The sequence below is a fragment of the Eucyclogobius newberryi genome, unplaced genomic scaffold (assembly GCF_026437365.1).
Source record: "Eucyclogobius newberryi isolate DKJ021-1_F unplaced genomic scaffold, fEucNew1.0.hap1 SCAF_4, whole genome shotgun sequence".
Taxonomy (NCBI): Eukaryota; Metazoa; Chordata; class Actinopteri; order Gobiiformes; family Gobiidae; genus Eucyclogobius; species Eucyclogobius newberryi.
The window spans coordinates 18,850,982-18,864,510 of NW_027316056.1; the positions used below are offsets into that span (position 1 = coordinate 18,850,982).

At 41.7% G+C, this 13,529-nt stretch overlaps 2 protein-coding genes across 4 annotated transcripts; both read left to right on the top strand.

Annotated features, from left to right (window-relative positions):
- Window positions 1-670: 670 nt before the first annotated feature.
- Window positions 671-7,926, top strand: LOC140377499 (uncharacterized). The gene is made up of 11 exons (XM_072462930.1): window positions 671-859; window positions 2,048-2,131; window positions 2,216-2,365; window positions 2,657-3,875; window positions 4,800-4,853; window positions 4,934-5,822; window positions 6,307-6,519; window positions 6,747-6,807; window positions 7,243-7,364; window positions 7,445-7,596; window positions 7,693-7,926. The coding sequence occupies exons 1-11, from the start codon at window positions 764-766 to the stop codon at window positions 7,791-7,793; spliced, it is 3,141 nt and encodes a 1,046-aa protein (XP_072319031.1). The 5' UTR covers window positions 671-763; the 3' UTR covers window positions 7,794-7,926.
- A 239-nt stretch (window positions 7,927-8,165) lies between these two features.
- ogal (O-GlcNAcase like) lies at window positions 8,166-12,850 on the top strand. Of its 3 annotated transcripts, none has more exons than XM_072462835.1 (17): window positions 8,166-8,461; window positions 8,578-8,629; window positions 8,717-8,814; window positions 9,392-9,522; window positions 9,785-9,956; window positions 10,033-10,131; window positions 10,204-10,343; window positions 10,436-10,580; window positions 10,693-10,806; window positions 10,890-11,152; window positions 11,228-11,402; window positions 11,729-11,814; window positions 11,894-11,986; window positions 12,056-12,144; window positions 12,214-12,334; window positions 12,405-12,534; window positions 12,621-12,850. In XM_072462835.1, exons 1-17 carry the CDS (start codon window positions 8,341-8,343, stop codon window positions 12,755-12,757), a joined length of 2,166 nt encoding a protein of 721 aa, XP_072318936.1. In that variant the 5' UTR covers window positions 8,166-8,340; the 3' UTR covers window positions 12,758-12,850. The 3 variants fall into 3 exon arrangements, 2 of the variants coding, with proteins under 2 accessions (XP_072318936.1, XP_072318937.1); XM_072462836.1 differs by having other exon boundaries at window positions 10,708-10,806; XR_011930109.1 differs by lacking the exon at window positions 12,621-12,850 and having other exon boundaries at window positions 11,729-11,819; window positions 12,405-12,514.
- Window positions 12,851-13,529: the final 679 nt, after the last annotated feature.

Here is a 13,529-nt window from a genome sequence, read left to right on the forward strand (position 1 = left end):
GTTATGACAATGGTGCTGTTGTCATGGTAAATATGTAAATGTGATGAGTCATCCAAAAGGCCAATAGATGATGGTGCAACCTCAGCACTACAAGAAATGTAGAAAATGCATTTGCACACATTATAGCTGTTGTAACGTGCACTTGTCGCTAGGTGGCGTTTTAATGTAAAACGTCTGCTGAGAAAATAAAAAAATGAAAGATATATATATTATATATAACAAGTGTACACAAATACACACTTCAATGCTTTGGTCTATTTGGCCACGTTGTCATCGCGGACAATGATGATCCTAGACCAAAACCATTTACCACAAATTGTTCTAACATTCGCACTTTACTTCATTATGAATAGCGTCATTATGTGGTAGTTATTGTTGTTGTTGTTGTTGTTGCGTTGCTTTTAATGGTGGTTGGCGTTCAACTGAAAAGGTGCATTTACCGCCATCGACTTTATTCTTCAGACTTTATTCTTGCCTTATCAAAGGGATAATGTCATACACACAGTGTTCTAAAACTCGTGAGAAGTCAGAAGCAATCCCCTGGAGTCACTGACCTGAGGCCTGTGCTGCCCTCTCCTGCTCGCAGCTCCACCATGAGCTCCACAGGCACACACGCGGGTCAGACTGATCCCAGGTCGGTTGAGGCCTGTGCTGCTCTCTCCTGCTCGCAGCGCCACAGTCACACACGCGGGTCACACTGATCCCAGGTCGGTTTTCAGTTCGCGCCGCGCCGGTACCACGTGGTCCTCGTCCGTCCTGGGCCATGTGGAGCGGCAAGATGGCGACGCGGTGGAGGAGGAAAGATGGCCATTTAAAACCCGGCAAAGGGCTATTTCTGTCCAACAACACGTCCGATGAGGTACCGCTTTCCCCATTTGAGTTCATGCGGCTTCATTGTGTCGGTTTATGACGCGGGGGTCGTGTTTGTAACGATTAAACGGGGCCACATGTTCTTCTAAACGACACGTGGCTCAACTGTGCTCCTCGTGCTAGCTCAGGGAGTCGCCTCGTGCGTTACCCGCTCAGACCTGTCCTGAAATGTACCCTTTCCCAGTTACAAAACGCCTTAATTAGCTCATGCGTCGCGTTTACTGTCGAGTATTCACATGTTACAGATGACAAGGATCATTTTGTCCAAAGAACAGGCTGTTCAGTTAGAGCTCTGCCTGTCTCTAGCTGCCCTCCACCACTGAAGGGCTCGTGAGCTTGTTTTAAGTGAACTGTTGTAACAGCACGAGCCGCTGTATGTTTCAGCAGGACAGACACAGGCCAGAGGATGACTGTTATTACTGTCTGTGGTGCTCAGAGTCCACTCACCTGCAAGACAAGCCTCTCTGACAGTGCCATAAAATCATACTTTATCACTCACTCAATAAATACCGGTACATAAGACTTAGTTTGCACTTGTCTTTTACTACACATTAATATGTCAAAGAATATATACCGTAAAATAAACCTTTTCTATAGAATAAACTAATGGGCTTTATTTTATTTAGGATTCTGTGTCTCCATTGCTCTCTGTGCATATATTTACAGTTTAAAATGTCTTACAGATGACAATAGGAAAAATCAGAAATAGGTTTGCACTAGTTGGAGCTTACTCATTGTATACAAGCATTTTACATGGATTGTACGTTCAATGCATGTATTTTAGGGGAAACTTCTAGTCAATATCATTGCCCTACTAATATGTTTCAGATTGTTACTAGAACTGCTCGATTATAGCTAAAATGTATACCGGTAATACATTTTTTGGCTTATATTTGAAATCATGACTATTTCAAACAATTACATGTGTACTGTCAATATTGACCTGCAGAGGAAGAATAGACCCAATATAGTTTGTATTTTGTGACATTTTTTAAAGCCAATGTAGGTTAGAAAAGTTACTTTGCTCCAGGCGTTCTGGGGCAGAACTCATCACGTAGAACATAATTTTAAATGTAGTCTTGATTATAACATTTTTGATTTAGTAATAGTAACAGTCACAACTGTATTTTTGCACAGCCCTAGTTTTAATTTCAGTGAATGATTTTGTGTGTTGCAGTTTGACACAGATATTGAAATGGACACTCACTCCTCTGTGGATCACTCGATCCTGGCCATTTTTGCGGACGCTTCTGTATCTGAGGTCAGTAAAAACAGAATATTTCTACGGTCTATGGTGTATTTAGCGACCAAAGTTTTGTACTAACAGGCTGTTCTCCGTCTGTAGGACAAGGCGTCCGCAGAGGAGGACAGTGAGAAGCTTCTGTCGGCCTTCACTGAGATGTTGGAGAGTGTGGAGGACGATGACGACGACACACTGTCTCCTTTTAGTAGTTTACCAGAAACATCACTTCTCATGTCCCAGGACAGCACCAAGGTGGGCAGCGTCACACTATTTCCTTCAATGTACTACACTATTACATATTTTGGGACGTTTTCTGAAAAGCTCGATCTAGACCTTTTTATATTTGTTTTATTGCAATAGAAGATAAGAAAATAGAACCTTTTTATTTGTACAACAGTGGGGAATTTCCATTATTGCACAGCATAAGAATAGAAATATGCAATAAATATACTTAAATTAATAGTACAGAATATAGACAGAATAAATGGCAGGTGTTTGTGCGTAATTTGTGATCAATAAACTATGATTTTTAAATGTCTTCAGGAGATATCTTTGTCCGATACACTTGGAAAGAAGGACAAGCACAAGATTGAAGGAACAGTTTTTACCTCTTTGTCTCTGGTAAACCTGGTGAAGATCATGCACCCGTACTGTCTGAAGGTGCAGGTGGAGGACGAACCCGATAAGTCCTCCCAAAGCAGCGTGTTGTTCTCCAAAGAGGAGGTGTGGCGATACGAGAGACCCACAGAAGACATCGACGAAGAGATCAATGTTGTGTCTGACGACGAAGAATCTGCGGGGACGACTGTAAAGACGGAGGAAAACGGCAGCAAACCTCTGAAGAGTGCGTTACTGAATGGAAGTCCAACTAAGAAAGAGAAAAAGAGAGTAAGCTTTGGCTCCGTGCAAGTCACCGCCTTTGAGCTGGATAATCAAACAAGTGACACTGCATCGCCCACAAACCCTAGCCCCCAAGCATTTGATAACGCAGCGCTTCAAGCTACAAACTCTTCGGAAAATGACCAAACGTCTGCTGCGCAGCCTCAAACACCTGACGGGAAAAGAAAATCGTTAAGTCTTCAGCAGTACAGACAGCTAAGACAAAAGAGACAACCGCTGGTGGAAAAACAAGGCAACTACATCACCAAATGGCCTTCAGTGTTGGTGCCCCCGAAAGAGTTGACTCCCATACTTGGAGTAAATGGACAGACTTTTAAACTGCCTGCAACACAGCACTTGGCGGACAACTTCACGGTGTCGAAAACCGCGTCAAATACTCAAACTGTGAAAGTCAAAGCCTCCGGTGAGCTCCCGCATAAAGCAAAACGTCCAAGGCCCAGTGGGAAAACCCAGCCTGTCGCTCTTCCCCCGGATCTACCTGTTACCGTTTGTGAGAAAAGTCCGACAAAGAGACACACTGCACTTAGTAGTGATCCTCCAAATCCCGTCCTTGTGCCCCTGCCAGCTCCGCACCCACCAACGAACGCACCGGCACTTAATCAAAATGAGAAGAATTCAACTGCAGAAGCACCTACAACACACTCTGACAGAAAGTGCAACAACCAAAGTAGCACCCCAGCAGGAGACATTAAGCGTTTACCAAATACCCTTGACTTGACAGACCATTATAGTGTGAATAGTCCCCCCTCTATGCCTTATGAGCCACCGACTCCAGTCACAACCCCAGTGAAGGAGATGACGCCCGAGCTCGCCTTTGGGACGTCATCGTCCTCTCAACACTTGCCCCAGTGCATATCCTCAGGTAAGAAAACGTTGCTTGGTGCAATAAAGTTATATGAATACTAATCATTTTTAATTGAATATAGACACACCTTTTTCAAACCGTCCATGATATTCTTGAGGGTGTTTAACAGACAGATCTATAGCCAATTCTCTCTGTTAAATCACATGGTTTTGAGCAGATTCTGACTTTGGAGGAATAAATTGGTTGCCTGACCCGCCAGCCCTGCCCACATTCTGTTCGAATGCGTCTCGGACCACTGGAAGGCGTAAAAAAAAACTTTCCTGCATTTACCTGTCCAACCACCGCCGCTAATTTGTGTCACGTGTCTCTCAAATGCGGAAGACATCTCTCAAATATTTTCGGAACATTCAGAACAAAATATATAACTTCATTTACCTCAGATTTACAGAGTTTAGTGCGCCGCTTGTTGACTCAGCAGAAGTCGGCAACATTTCTCAGTCTGTTATTTTTATCCTTTCCTCGTAATCCACCATGTTTGTTTAGACACGAACGGATAATGTGTTTGTCTGATTGGTTAATCCACCTGTCAATCACTCCCTTTCGAAATTGGCGCGATTGGGTTGGATCCCAGACCCTCAGGTTTTGTAAAGTAGTCTGTCAAAACGTGTTGGGAATGGCTGGCCAGGCAAATAAATTGGGTCATTGTGTGTGTTAAATGAGTCTATACAAGCTCACCCACAGTCAGGAAAACATACAAATAGCACAGGCTTTTCTTTTAGTCTATCTTTTTGGCTAAAAGTTCGGTATTGTGCTTTTTTTAAATTATAAAAACTTAAAATTGAATGACATTTTTTTGATAATTTTTAAGCCACATTGCCCAGACTTCCATAAAGGTTCTAATCAGTCATTAGTGTCTGTTATTAGTTATTACATGCCTTTGTAATGTGAATTTGTGACGATGTTTTATGCCTGTAACTTCAGGAATTGAAGCCTCGGATCTGACCAGTCTGCTCGAACAGTTTGAGGAAACACAAGGTGATTTAGATAACACGCTCTTGTGAAGTTTAATCAGCCGTGTTGTGTTTCTTTAACCTTTTTGTTTCTTTCATCTGCAGCTAAGGAGGGAGGAGAGGGCGAGAGAGCACTACAGGTCGACTGTGAACACTTGAGTAAATTAGATCGTGCTCCTTCAAATTCAATTCTACAGACAAACGCAGTCTCTTCTCCTGACCTCGCACTCCCTAAGTCCCGCACTGAGGAACTGTCAAGCACTTCTGGTCCAGTAGCAGCACTCCTCGACAGTGGACCGCATTTAAAAATCCCAGAACCACTTGGCACTGAAGTCATCCTCAGCAGCGCTCTGGAGCAGCCTGTAAGAAGGAAACCACCTCCCGTCAAAGCCATACAGATAATTGACCCTCGTCCAATGCCATTCAAAAGGTCACATATAAACCCAGCAGAGACCACATATACCTCTCCATATGTGCACGCCGCTATATCGTCCGATCATGATTATTGCACCGTCTCTAATGGCAACAAGGTCTCAAAATTAAATCAATCAGAATCCATGAAAATCAAACAAAAGGCCCCAGATTCAGCCCCAAAGCAAATGAGTGAGGTTAAGGATAAACTTGAAAATTCAGTGGAGACGAACACCACCCAAGAAAATAAGACAAAGCCACCCACGGACCAGCCCACTCTTCTAACTGATGGTGCCAAAAAACAAAACTCCAGCGCTTCTATTCGTCTGGACCTGTGCATGGTCCCACCCACACCGCCGCCCAGTCCGCCCTGCAGAGCGAGGGACCGGACCAGCCCGCCACCCAGAGCGAGGGACCGGACCAGCCCGCCACCTCCAGAGAGGGACCGGACCAGCCCGCCACCCAGAGAGAGGGACTGGAGGAGGTACAGGAGAAGGTCCCGTAGTTCAGACTCAAGCTCCAGCTCCTGCTCTTCATCCTCCTCATCCTCCAGTATCGGGTCCCGCTCTTCAAATAGACAAAAGTATGTGTTTTTTAGTATATATTGATAGTTTTGTTAACCTTGTTAAATTTGCGGGGCTTGGGGTAGTGGTCATTAAATTATATTTAAATTAGTCTTCGGTAATATCTTGATGTATTTATGGGGAAGACCGCTAGAACACCAGGTGCCACAGGGGGGCGCTAGAGGAAATGTCATTGTGACTTTAGACAAGACACTTAACCCACATTGTCTAGTAAAGCAGGTTTAAAGGCCCTGATGGTGGGAAAGTGCAATATAAATACACTAATAATAATAGTGTTTGGATGGGATACAATTCTCATGAGATTGGCTCTGAGGGATGAATATGAGATGAGATTTTAATGTAATTTACAGTGATTGATTCGATTCACAACTTTAGAAAAGCTAGCAACTTCTATGAAAATGAGCAAAGATTATAGAACCTGCTACACACTTATTGCTTTTTGTGTAGGTTTTTTAAAATCAGCATTAATTTGGGTTTTTGCAGGCGTCACTATCGGAGTTCAGAGAGCAGCTCGTGTTCGTCCTCTTCATGCCGATCTACATCCCGCTCTCCACCGCGACAAAGACGGCGTTTCTCCAGAACCAGATTCAGCCGTTCCAGATCCAGTTCTTGTTCTTGGTCTGAATCCAGGTCCCGGTCCCGGTCCCATTCACCCCCTCAGAGAGTCGAAAGAAGAAGACTGGTTAATAACTGCAGGTTTGTGAATTTATACAGTTGAAATGAAGGAATATCACTACTTGTGGAACTACATTGTAGGTGTTAATTTTCCCCATGTGGGAAAAAACTGCTTTGCTTTCACTCAATAGTAAATCACCTGGCTTATTAATTAATATTTCTGATACAAGCATCCTACCATGTATTGTTTTATGTATTATGTGACTTCTTTGATCCTTCTTAAACAATTTTGTTTCTTGTTTTAATAGTCGAGAGTCAAGGAAGCTCAGGAGGGAGCAGGAAATAAGGGCCCAGAAGCTCAGAGCCATTGTAAGTACCACACAGCATTACATTTAACCCTTGTCCTACCCTCAAAGATAGTGCGCAGGTTAAAAACACTTTTTGTTCCATTACTATTTATGTTTTGAACATAAAACAACAAACACACACCCACACAAATAAACGTTTTCATGTTGTTTTCATGTTGGCGTTTCTACTACGAACGCCTGTTTGACATCCATACCCGGAGTTGGCATGAGGGTTTTATCTGATCCATCCATCCATCCATTTTCTACCGCTTGTTCCCTTTCGGGGTCGCGGGTGACTGGAGCCTATCCCAGTGACTTTGGGCCTTAGGCGGGGTACACCCTGGACAGTGGCCAACTTGTCGCAGGGCAAACACAGAGACATAGACATTACAGACAGTTCACTCTCACATTCATTCACTGATTTTATTTTATCTGATCATACTGTGTTTTTGTAAAGGATGAGCGGCGAGTGGTGTACGTGGGCCGTATCCGCAGGACTATGACACACGAGGAACTCAGAGAACGCTTTACCCAGTTTGGGGATGTGGAGTCTGTCTCACTTCACTTCAGAGACAGAGGGTAAAACTACTTTTTTAGATTGATTTTATGTATTTTGAAGGTTTTGTATTTATTTAAAGTCTTAAAAACATTTTCAACAGGGACCATTATGGGTTTGTGACCTTTTACAACATGGAGGATGCCTTCGCCGCCATTGACAATGGTGGAAAACTTCGAAGACCTGACGAACTTCCCTTTGACATTTGCTTTGGTGGAAGAAGGCAATTCTGTCATTCAAATTATGCTGATTTAGGTAAATTTATAAAAAAAAACATCACTTTTGTAAAGCAATGAAATGATTGAGATTCTGCAGTCATAAATTCAAGATAATATATTGTTCTTTCTTTAGATGCAAACCGGGGTAGAGAATCATCACCTGTCCGAAGCAGATTGGAGGACGTCGATTTTGACTTGTTGCTCAAACAGGCTCAGAAAGGGTTAAATACGTAGCCGATGATAAAGCCAGAATTTAAGATCTATCAATTAACCTCAGGGCTTATGCTCCACTTATGTAGCAATTGATTCTTGTATTATGTACTGTTACTATAATGCATGTTTGATTTACAATGAATATAACTTGTATCACTGTTGCATAAAACTATAATTATTTACATTGTGTGTTTCATTTCTTTGAATGAATTTAAAGTTTTTCTACATTTATATGTAAATATAATAAACATCACTGGTTGAGTAAATATTTTCTTTTGAATTAATTTTTGAACAAGTCAAACATGTTATTGTAGGTCTTCTGCACGCGGCTCGCACAGTAATAAAACACTGGCCCTTTAAGACGTAAGCCCGGTGTAGCACGTACAGGACGTGCGCGTGTCCGGATCGCGTCAGGTTGAACTCCAATCACCTCAAAACAAGCGATAATGGCAATATTCTGATGCGTTTACAGCTTTAGACTTTAGATGAATTATATGTTACGCAATGAACACTATTGTCGTGTCAGCGTAAATGTGCGTCACACTAAAAGCTTGGAGCAAACTGTCATATGAGTGACAGCGGTGTGAGACCTGCAGCACAGACTGAAGACAACATTAAAAACATGTCGAAATCAAAAGAAGCTACAAGGGAAATGTCTCCGAGGCGTTTTATCAGCGGAGTGGTGGAGGGTGAGCAGTCATATGTTCATTATAGTTATTATATTGAATGCAGTTATTGAACGGTCAAATCTATGACAATATTTTGACCTGAGTAAGAGATCTGATCTGAGATGTTAATGATGTAGGTTTTTATGGACGACCATGGACTATGGAGCAAAGAGCAGAACTATTTAGAAGGTGTGCAGTCTTCACCCTTATATATATATATATATATATATATGTATAATTGAATGTTATTATTGTCATTGTCCTATCATTTTACAGGGAGCAAAAGTGGGGACTGAACTCGTACCTTTATGCTCCCAAAGATGACTACAAACACAGAATGTACTGGAGAGACCTGTACTCCCCACAAGAGGCTGGTAAGTAACACATCCCATCACGACCCACTGTGAAAATCAGAGTTGCTCTATCCATGGGTCGCAGGATGATGAAAAGTTAGGGCTGTTGCCATAGCGATGAACAGTTTACAACAAAATATCATGTGAATGGTGGAAAGTCTTCAAAATGTGGGATGGAAGCTGAAACTCTTACTTAGACAAATATTTGGAATACTTGTGAGAATATATTTCAATTATCATACATCAAGTTCTCATTTATTACCACCAAAAAAACAACTTTGGTTTTGAAAATGGACCGACTAAAATGTGTGCTAATTTAGGACTGTTTTACTTCATGTTAATTGACTTTTTATATCTATTTTAATTCATGTTATCTCACTTTATATCTGTTTTACTTCACGTTAACTGACTTTTATAACTGAATGAAACTGAGACATCATTTGATATCAAAGCTTTATCAATAGACTTTGACCATAACAGTCAGTTAGTGTCATCTTCATTTTTTTAATTACAGGGTGTGTCCTTGAACTGAAATTATATGCATACTGTTACTTTACATGAATGTCAGATTTATTCCCCCCCCCCCCCTTGTTTTCAGAACAACTTAAAACATTGATATCAGCAGCCAGAAACCACAACGTTGAGTTCATCTATGCAATCTCTCCCGGTTTGGACATTACTTTCTCCAACCCTAAAGAGGTCACTGCTCTGAAGAGGAAATTTGACCAGGTACGACTTTGCATTTGAAGAACAAAGGTGTGGCCTTGTAAATGATTCGATCAGACTTTGTTTTTGTCTTGTTGCCTAGGCAGAGTTTTGTTTATGAATCCACAATGTAAAACGTCAAAGCAAAGATCGCTTTTACAACTATAAAGGTTATATTTCAGTTAGGCTAAAAAACAATTGTATTAAAATTTGACTGAGGATTTTCATTCCTCTCCCTTTTATGGGCTGGACATTTTTAATACCTTTATTTGTGTTGCTCTTTTAGGTGAAGGAGTTTGGCTGCAGATCTTTCTCTTTGCTCTTTGATGACATCGAAACAGAAATGTGTCCTGCCGATAAGCAGGCGTTTCCCTCTTTTGCTCACGCTCAAGTCGCCATCGCCAACGAAGTATTTCAACATTTGAGTCAACCCGAAGTCTTTCTCTTCTGTCCCACCGGTGAGTCAAACGTTATCATTTAAGTCCTATCACAGTGTATTCATTTTTATCATTGCTTCCTTTTTACTTTGCCCAGATTACTGTGCGTCTTTCTGCACTCCCAATGTTCCCCAGTCGGCCTACCTGCGCACAGTCGGAGAGACGCTTCTCCAGGGGATTGACATACTGTGGACTGGTAAGACCCCAAACAGACCACAGAGGACACAGGGCCTACACATTAAGTTGTAACTTTATTTGTTTTTTTTAGGTCCAAAGGTTGTGTCTCATAAAATCTCAGTTGAGTCAATCGAGGAAGTATCTGCTGTGCTCAAAAGACCACCTGTCATCTGGGACAACATCCACGCCAACGATTATGACCCCCAGCGCCTGTTCATCGGGCCCTACAAAGTGAGCTCCTCCTAGATAAATCCTATCACACAAATCAGTTCAAGCGAAGGATCCATTTGAATCACTAATTGATAATTGTGTCAATGCTCTAGGATCGACCAATAGATCTCATTCCCAAACTAAGAGGAGTTCTCACAAATCCCAATTGTGAATTTTACCCCAATTTTGTCGCCATCCATACTTTGGCTACATGGTGCAGAGCTACTCCAGACGAGGGGCCAAGTGATGTAGAGATGAGTAAGTGTCCTACCACTTAGAAACGTACTTTTGCTTTGAGGTCCATCCAGGTTGATCCTGTTTAATTGTTGCATTTACGTAAAATTTTGTGTCTTGGAAATTGAATTAACAGTTTCTGTATCAACAGGAGAGGAGGATCAGGACTCATGCTACAGCCCACAGAAAGCCTTAACTCTGGCTCTGACAGAATGGCTGCAGGAGTTTCTCAATACGGATCAACCTGGAGGTGTCACCTATAATTGTTGACGTTGCTATATTCTACAAACCTTACAGCATCATAGACGTTTGTGATCCTAATGCTACTTTCAGGGCCTCAACACCCTGCGTCTCGCCTGAGGAAGCATCTGTCTGACGAGGAGCCCATGCAGACCGACATTGGAGAGGCGGCCTATGTCCCGGGACCCGATGAGAACCCGTTGTACACCGCTGAGCCCCTCACATTAGAGGACCTCAAACTGCTCTCAGATCTGTTTTATCTCCCATATGAGCACGGGTCTACCTCTCAGACAATGCTACTGGAGCTCAACTGGCTCAAAAAACACAGTCGTGCTGCCGCTGCACAGACTGAGGAGGTATCAAATGTAGTTATTGTTATTTACTTGTCTCACATTGACTTTAAGTTGTGGCTAAGGAGACTGTGTTTTCAGACGGCTGAGTGGCGCTCCAGAGCCCAGCACTTTGATGAAATGTGTGAAGCAGTGGTCCAGATGTTTAACCGTCTCTCCAACGCGCCCAACCGGAGCATTCTGTACGACCTCTACAACTACATCTGTGACATCAAGAGCGGCGTGGGGCTGGCACGAGCCTATGTCAAAACATTGAGTGAGTAAAAAGTTTACTGTATATTATCATATTATATCAATCCAACAGAAATGTGTTAAAATGTGTCTTTAAACATATAAGTTGAGGTGTAGTTATCAGACTAATGTGAAATGTCTGTAAAATGTATCTCAAAAGTGCAGAAATATCATCTTATTCCTTTTATCAGCTCTTCTTGTAGCATTTTGTACTAAACAATATACTCGATATTGCATATCTTCAAAACAACATTCATGATATTATTTAAATGTTGATATATATTGCCCATACATTGTCTTTCAAAATAAATTACAAATGCATGTTTTATGGTATCTTGTGTGGTCATATAGGTGGGCACGAACGTCCTTCTGCACATGTGATGAATGAGGACCCTGAGCCCTGGGGCTTCAGAGGTGGTCTCTCTGGAGAGTTTCAGGTGAGGTACACATTAATATCAATATTTGCACAATGCTGCACAATACTGTCGGTCAATAGTAATAAATGTGTGTTCTCAGAGAATGCTCCCAGGACACGGAAACAGAGACCTGTTCAAACATCCTCCGTCTACAGCGGTTTATTGCATACGCCCATTCTGCCCAGAGGATAAGGTCAGTTGTTTTTTGTTAACTTTATTTTCATGGTATAAATTCATATTAAAATGGTGGTGTTTGTTGTAGGATGAGGTCCAGAGGATTTTCAGTGAAATGCAGAGACCAGGAGGAGACAAGGTTCCTCTGTTGACGCAGCAGCCTCTTATGAGTGATGTGTAAGAATAAGCTGCTGTCAGTTTGCCTTCCACAAGACCATCTTTTCATTATAAATGTTCTCATTACAGCCTGTTGGATCTGGAAACCCCTCCTTTGCCTCATTGTGCTCTTGTGTTGGAGGATGAGATTGCAGTTTGTGGCTATGCTTTTGCTCTGATGGATGCAAAACCTGCTGCAGTCAAGATTCAGGTGAGACTGAAGTGACCTTTATTTTTTATCTTTTAGGGATACTTATCATCTTTCTCTCATCCTCCACCAGAGGGAGGTGGATGCCTCTGTATTGAAGGACTTCCCTTCCATGCTTACTGTACAAGTGCTTCCTCGGGTCACTGATCCCTCTCCAGCCAAGCGGATGATTAGTCAATTGTTGTCCTCCCTCAAAAACAGCGGTAGGTCCATACGCTTCTTTGCGTTCGGTCATTAATTATCTCATTGCTTCGTTGTTGTTCATACAAAGAATGCTGACACTTTTCAGGTTCTACTGGTGTGCTCTGTGAGGTGAGACACTGCGACAAGAGGATGCTCGACTTTTATACTAAACTAGATTCATTCAAACCCATACAAATCCCTGGTCTACCTCAAGACATAATTTATTTGGGAGCAAGACTCTAATTTTCACTGATCCCACAAATGTGACCTTCTCCTTTTTAATCATTTGGTGTAAAATCTGAATTTAAAATGCACCGTCAATAAAGTTATGAGATTCATTTATTTTGCCCCAGACTTTTCTTTTTGGCCGTAGGCTTTATCAGACAGGACAGATGAGAATGAAATGGGGGATGATAGAGAAGGGAGGACATGCAGTAAATGGAGTCAGAAATCAAACTCGCAACACTGCGGCGTGTTCGGCTGTACCGTAGTTACATTGTATAAACTGGACAAAATGGTTTAAAAAAATCTATTTATTATCTTCACTAGTGAGGATACAAAATAAATATATTAGATGTATTTTTCTGATATAAAATATGTTTATGGTATACATTACAAATAAATGTTAAAGTAGAAACTGGTGTTTCCACAGGAATGAAATATAGTGAACAACACACACCAGACAATCTCAGAATAAAAACTGCATTCGGTTAAGTTCCAAGTAGTTAAGGACATTCACGTGTGCTCTATGGAGAATAAGACATGTGCTTCTATAAGACGAAAACCTCTACCCCTGAGTTTGAGCTAAACATGTTTGTGTTATGAACAGGACAAACTGTAGTAGTATTTGTTTTGCCCTTTAGTCTTAACTGTATCTACATAAGTCAAGACAATATTACACTTACATTAAGGTAAATTCATCTTTGTTTCTCTGCTCACATTTTTTCCAGGCGAGACACTGCAGATGATGATATTAAATTTAGATATCAATTTGAAATTTGTAGCTTACTTGCAA

Bases quoted from the DNA above. Each gene is read 5' to 3' on its own strand.
- LOC140377499 (XM_072462930.1), top strand. From the start codon at position 764: ATGTGGAGCGGCAAGATGGCGACGCGGTGGAGGAGGAAAGATGGCCAT. The intron at 860-2,047 runs GTACCGCTTTCC...TGTGTGTTGCAG, and splicing joins CCAACAACACGTCCGATGAG to TTTGACACAGATATTGAAAT. The intron at 6,520-6,746 runs GTTTGTGAATTT...TTGTTTTAATAG, and splicing joins AGACTGGTTAATAACTGCAG to TCGAGAGTCAAGGAAGCTCA.
- ogal (XM_072462835.1), top strand. From the start codon at position 8,341: ATGAGTGACAGCGGTGTGAGACCTGCAGCACAGACTGAAGACAACATT. The intron at 10,807-10,889 runs GTGTCACCTATA...TGCTACTTTCAG, and splicing joins CAATACGGATCAACCTGGAG to GGCCTCAACACCCTGCGTCT. The intron at 12,145-12,213 runs GTAAGAATAAGC...TTCTCATTACAG, and splicing joins CAGCCTCTTATGAGTGATGT to CCTGTTGGATCTGGAAACCC.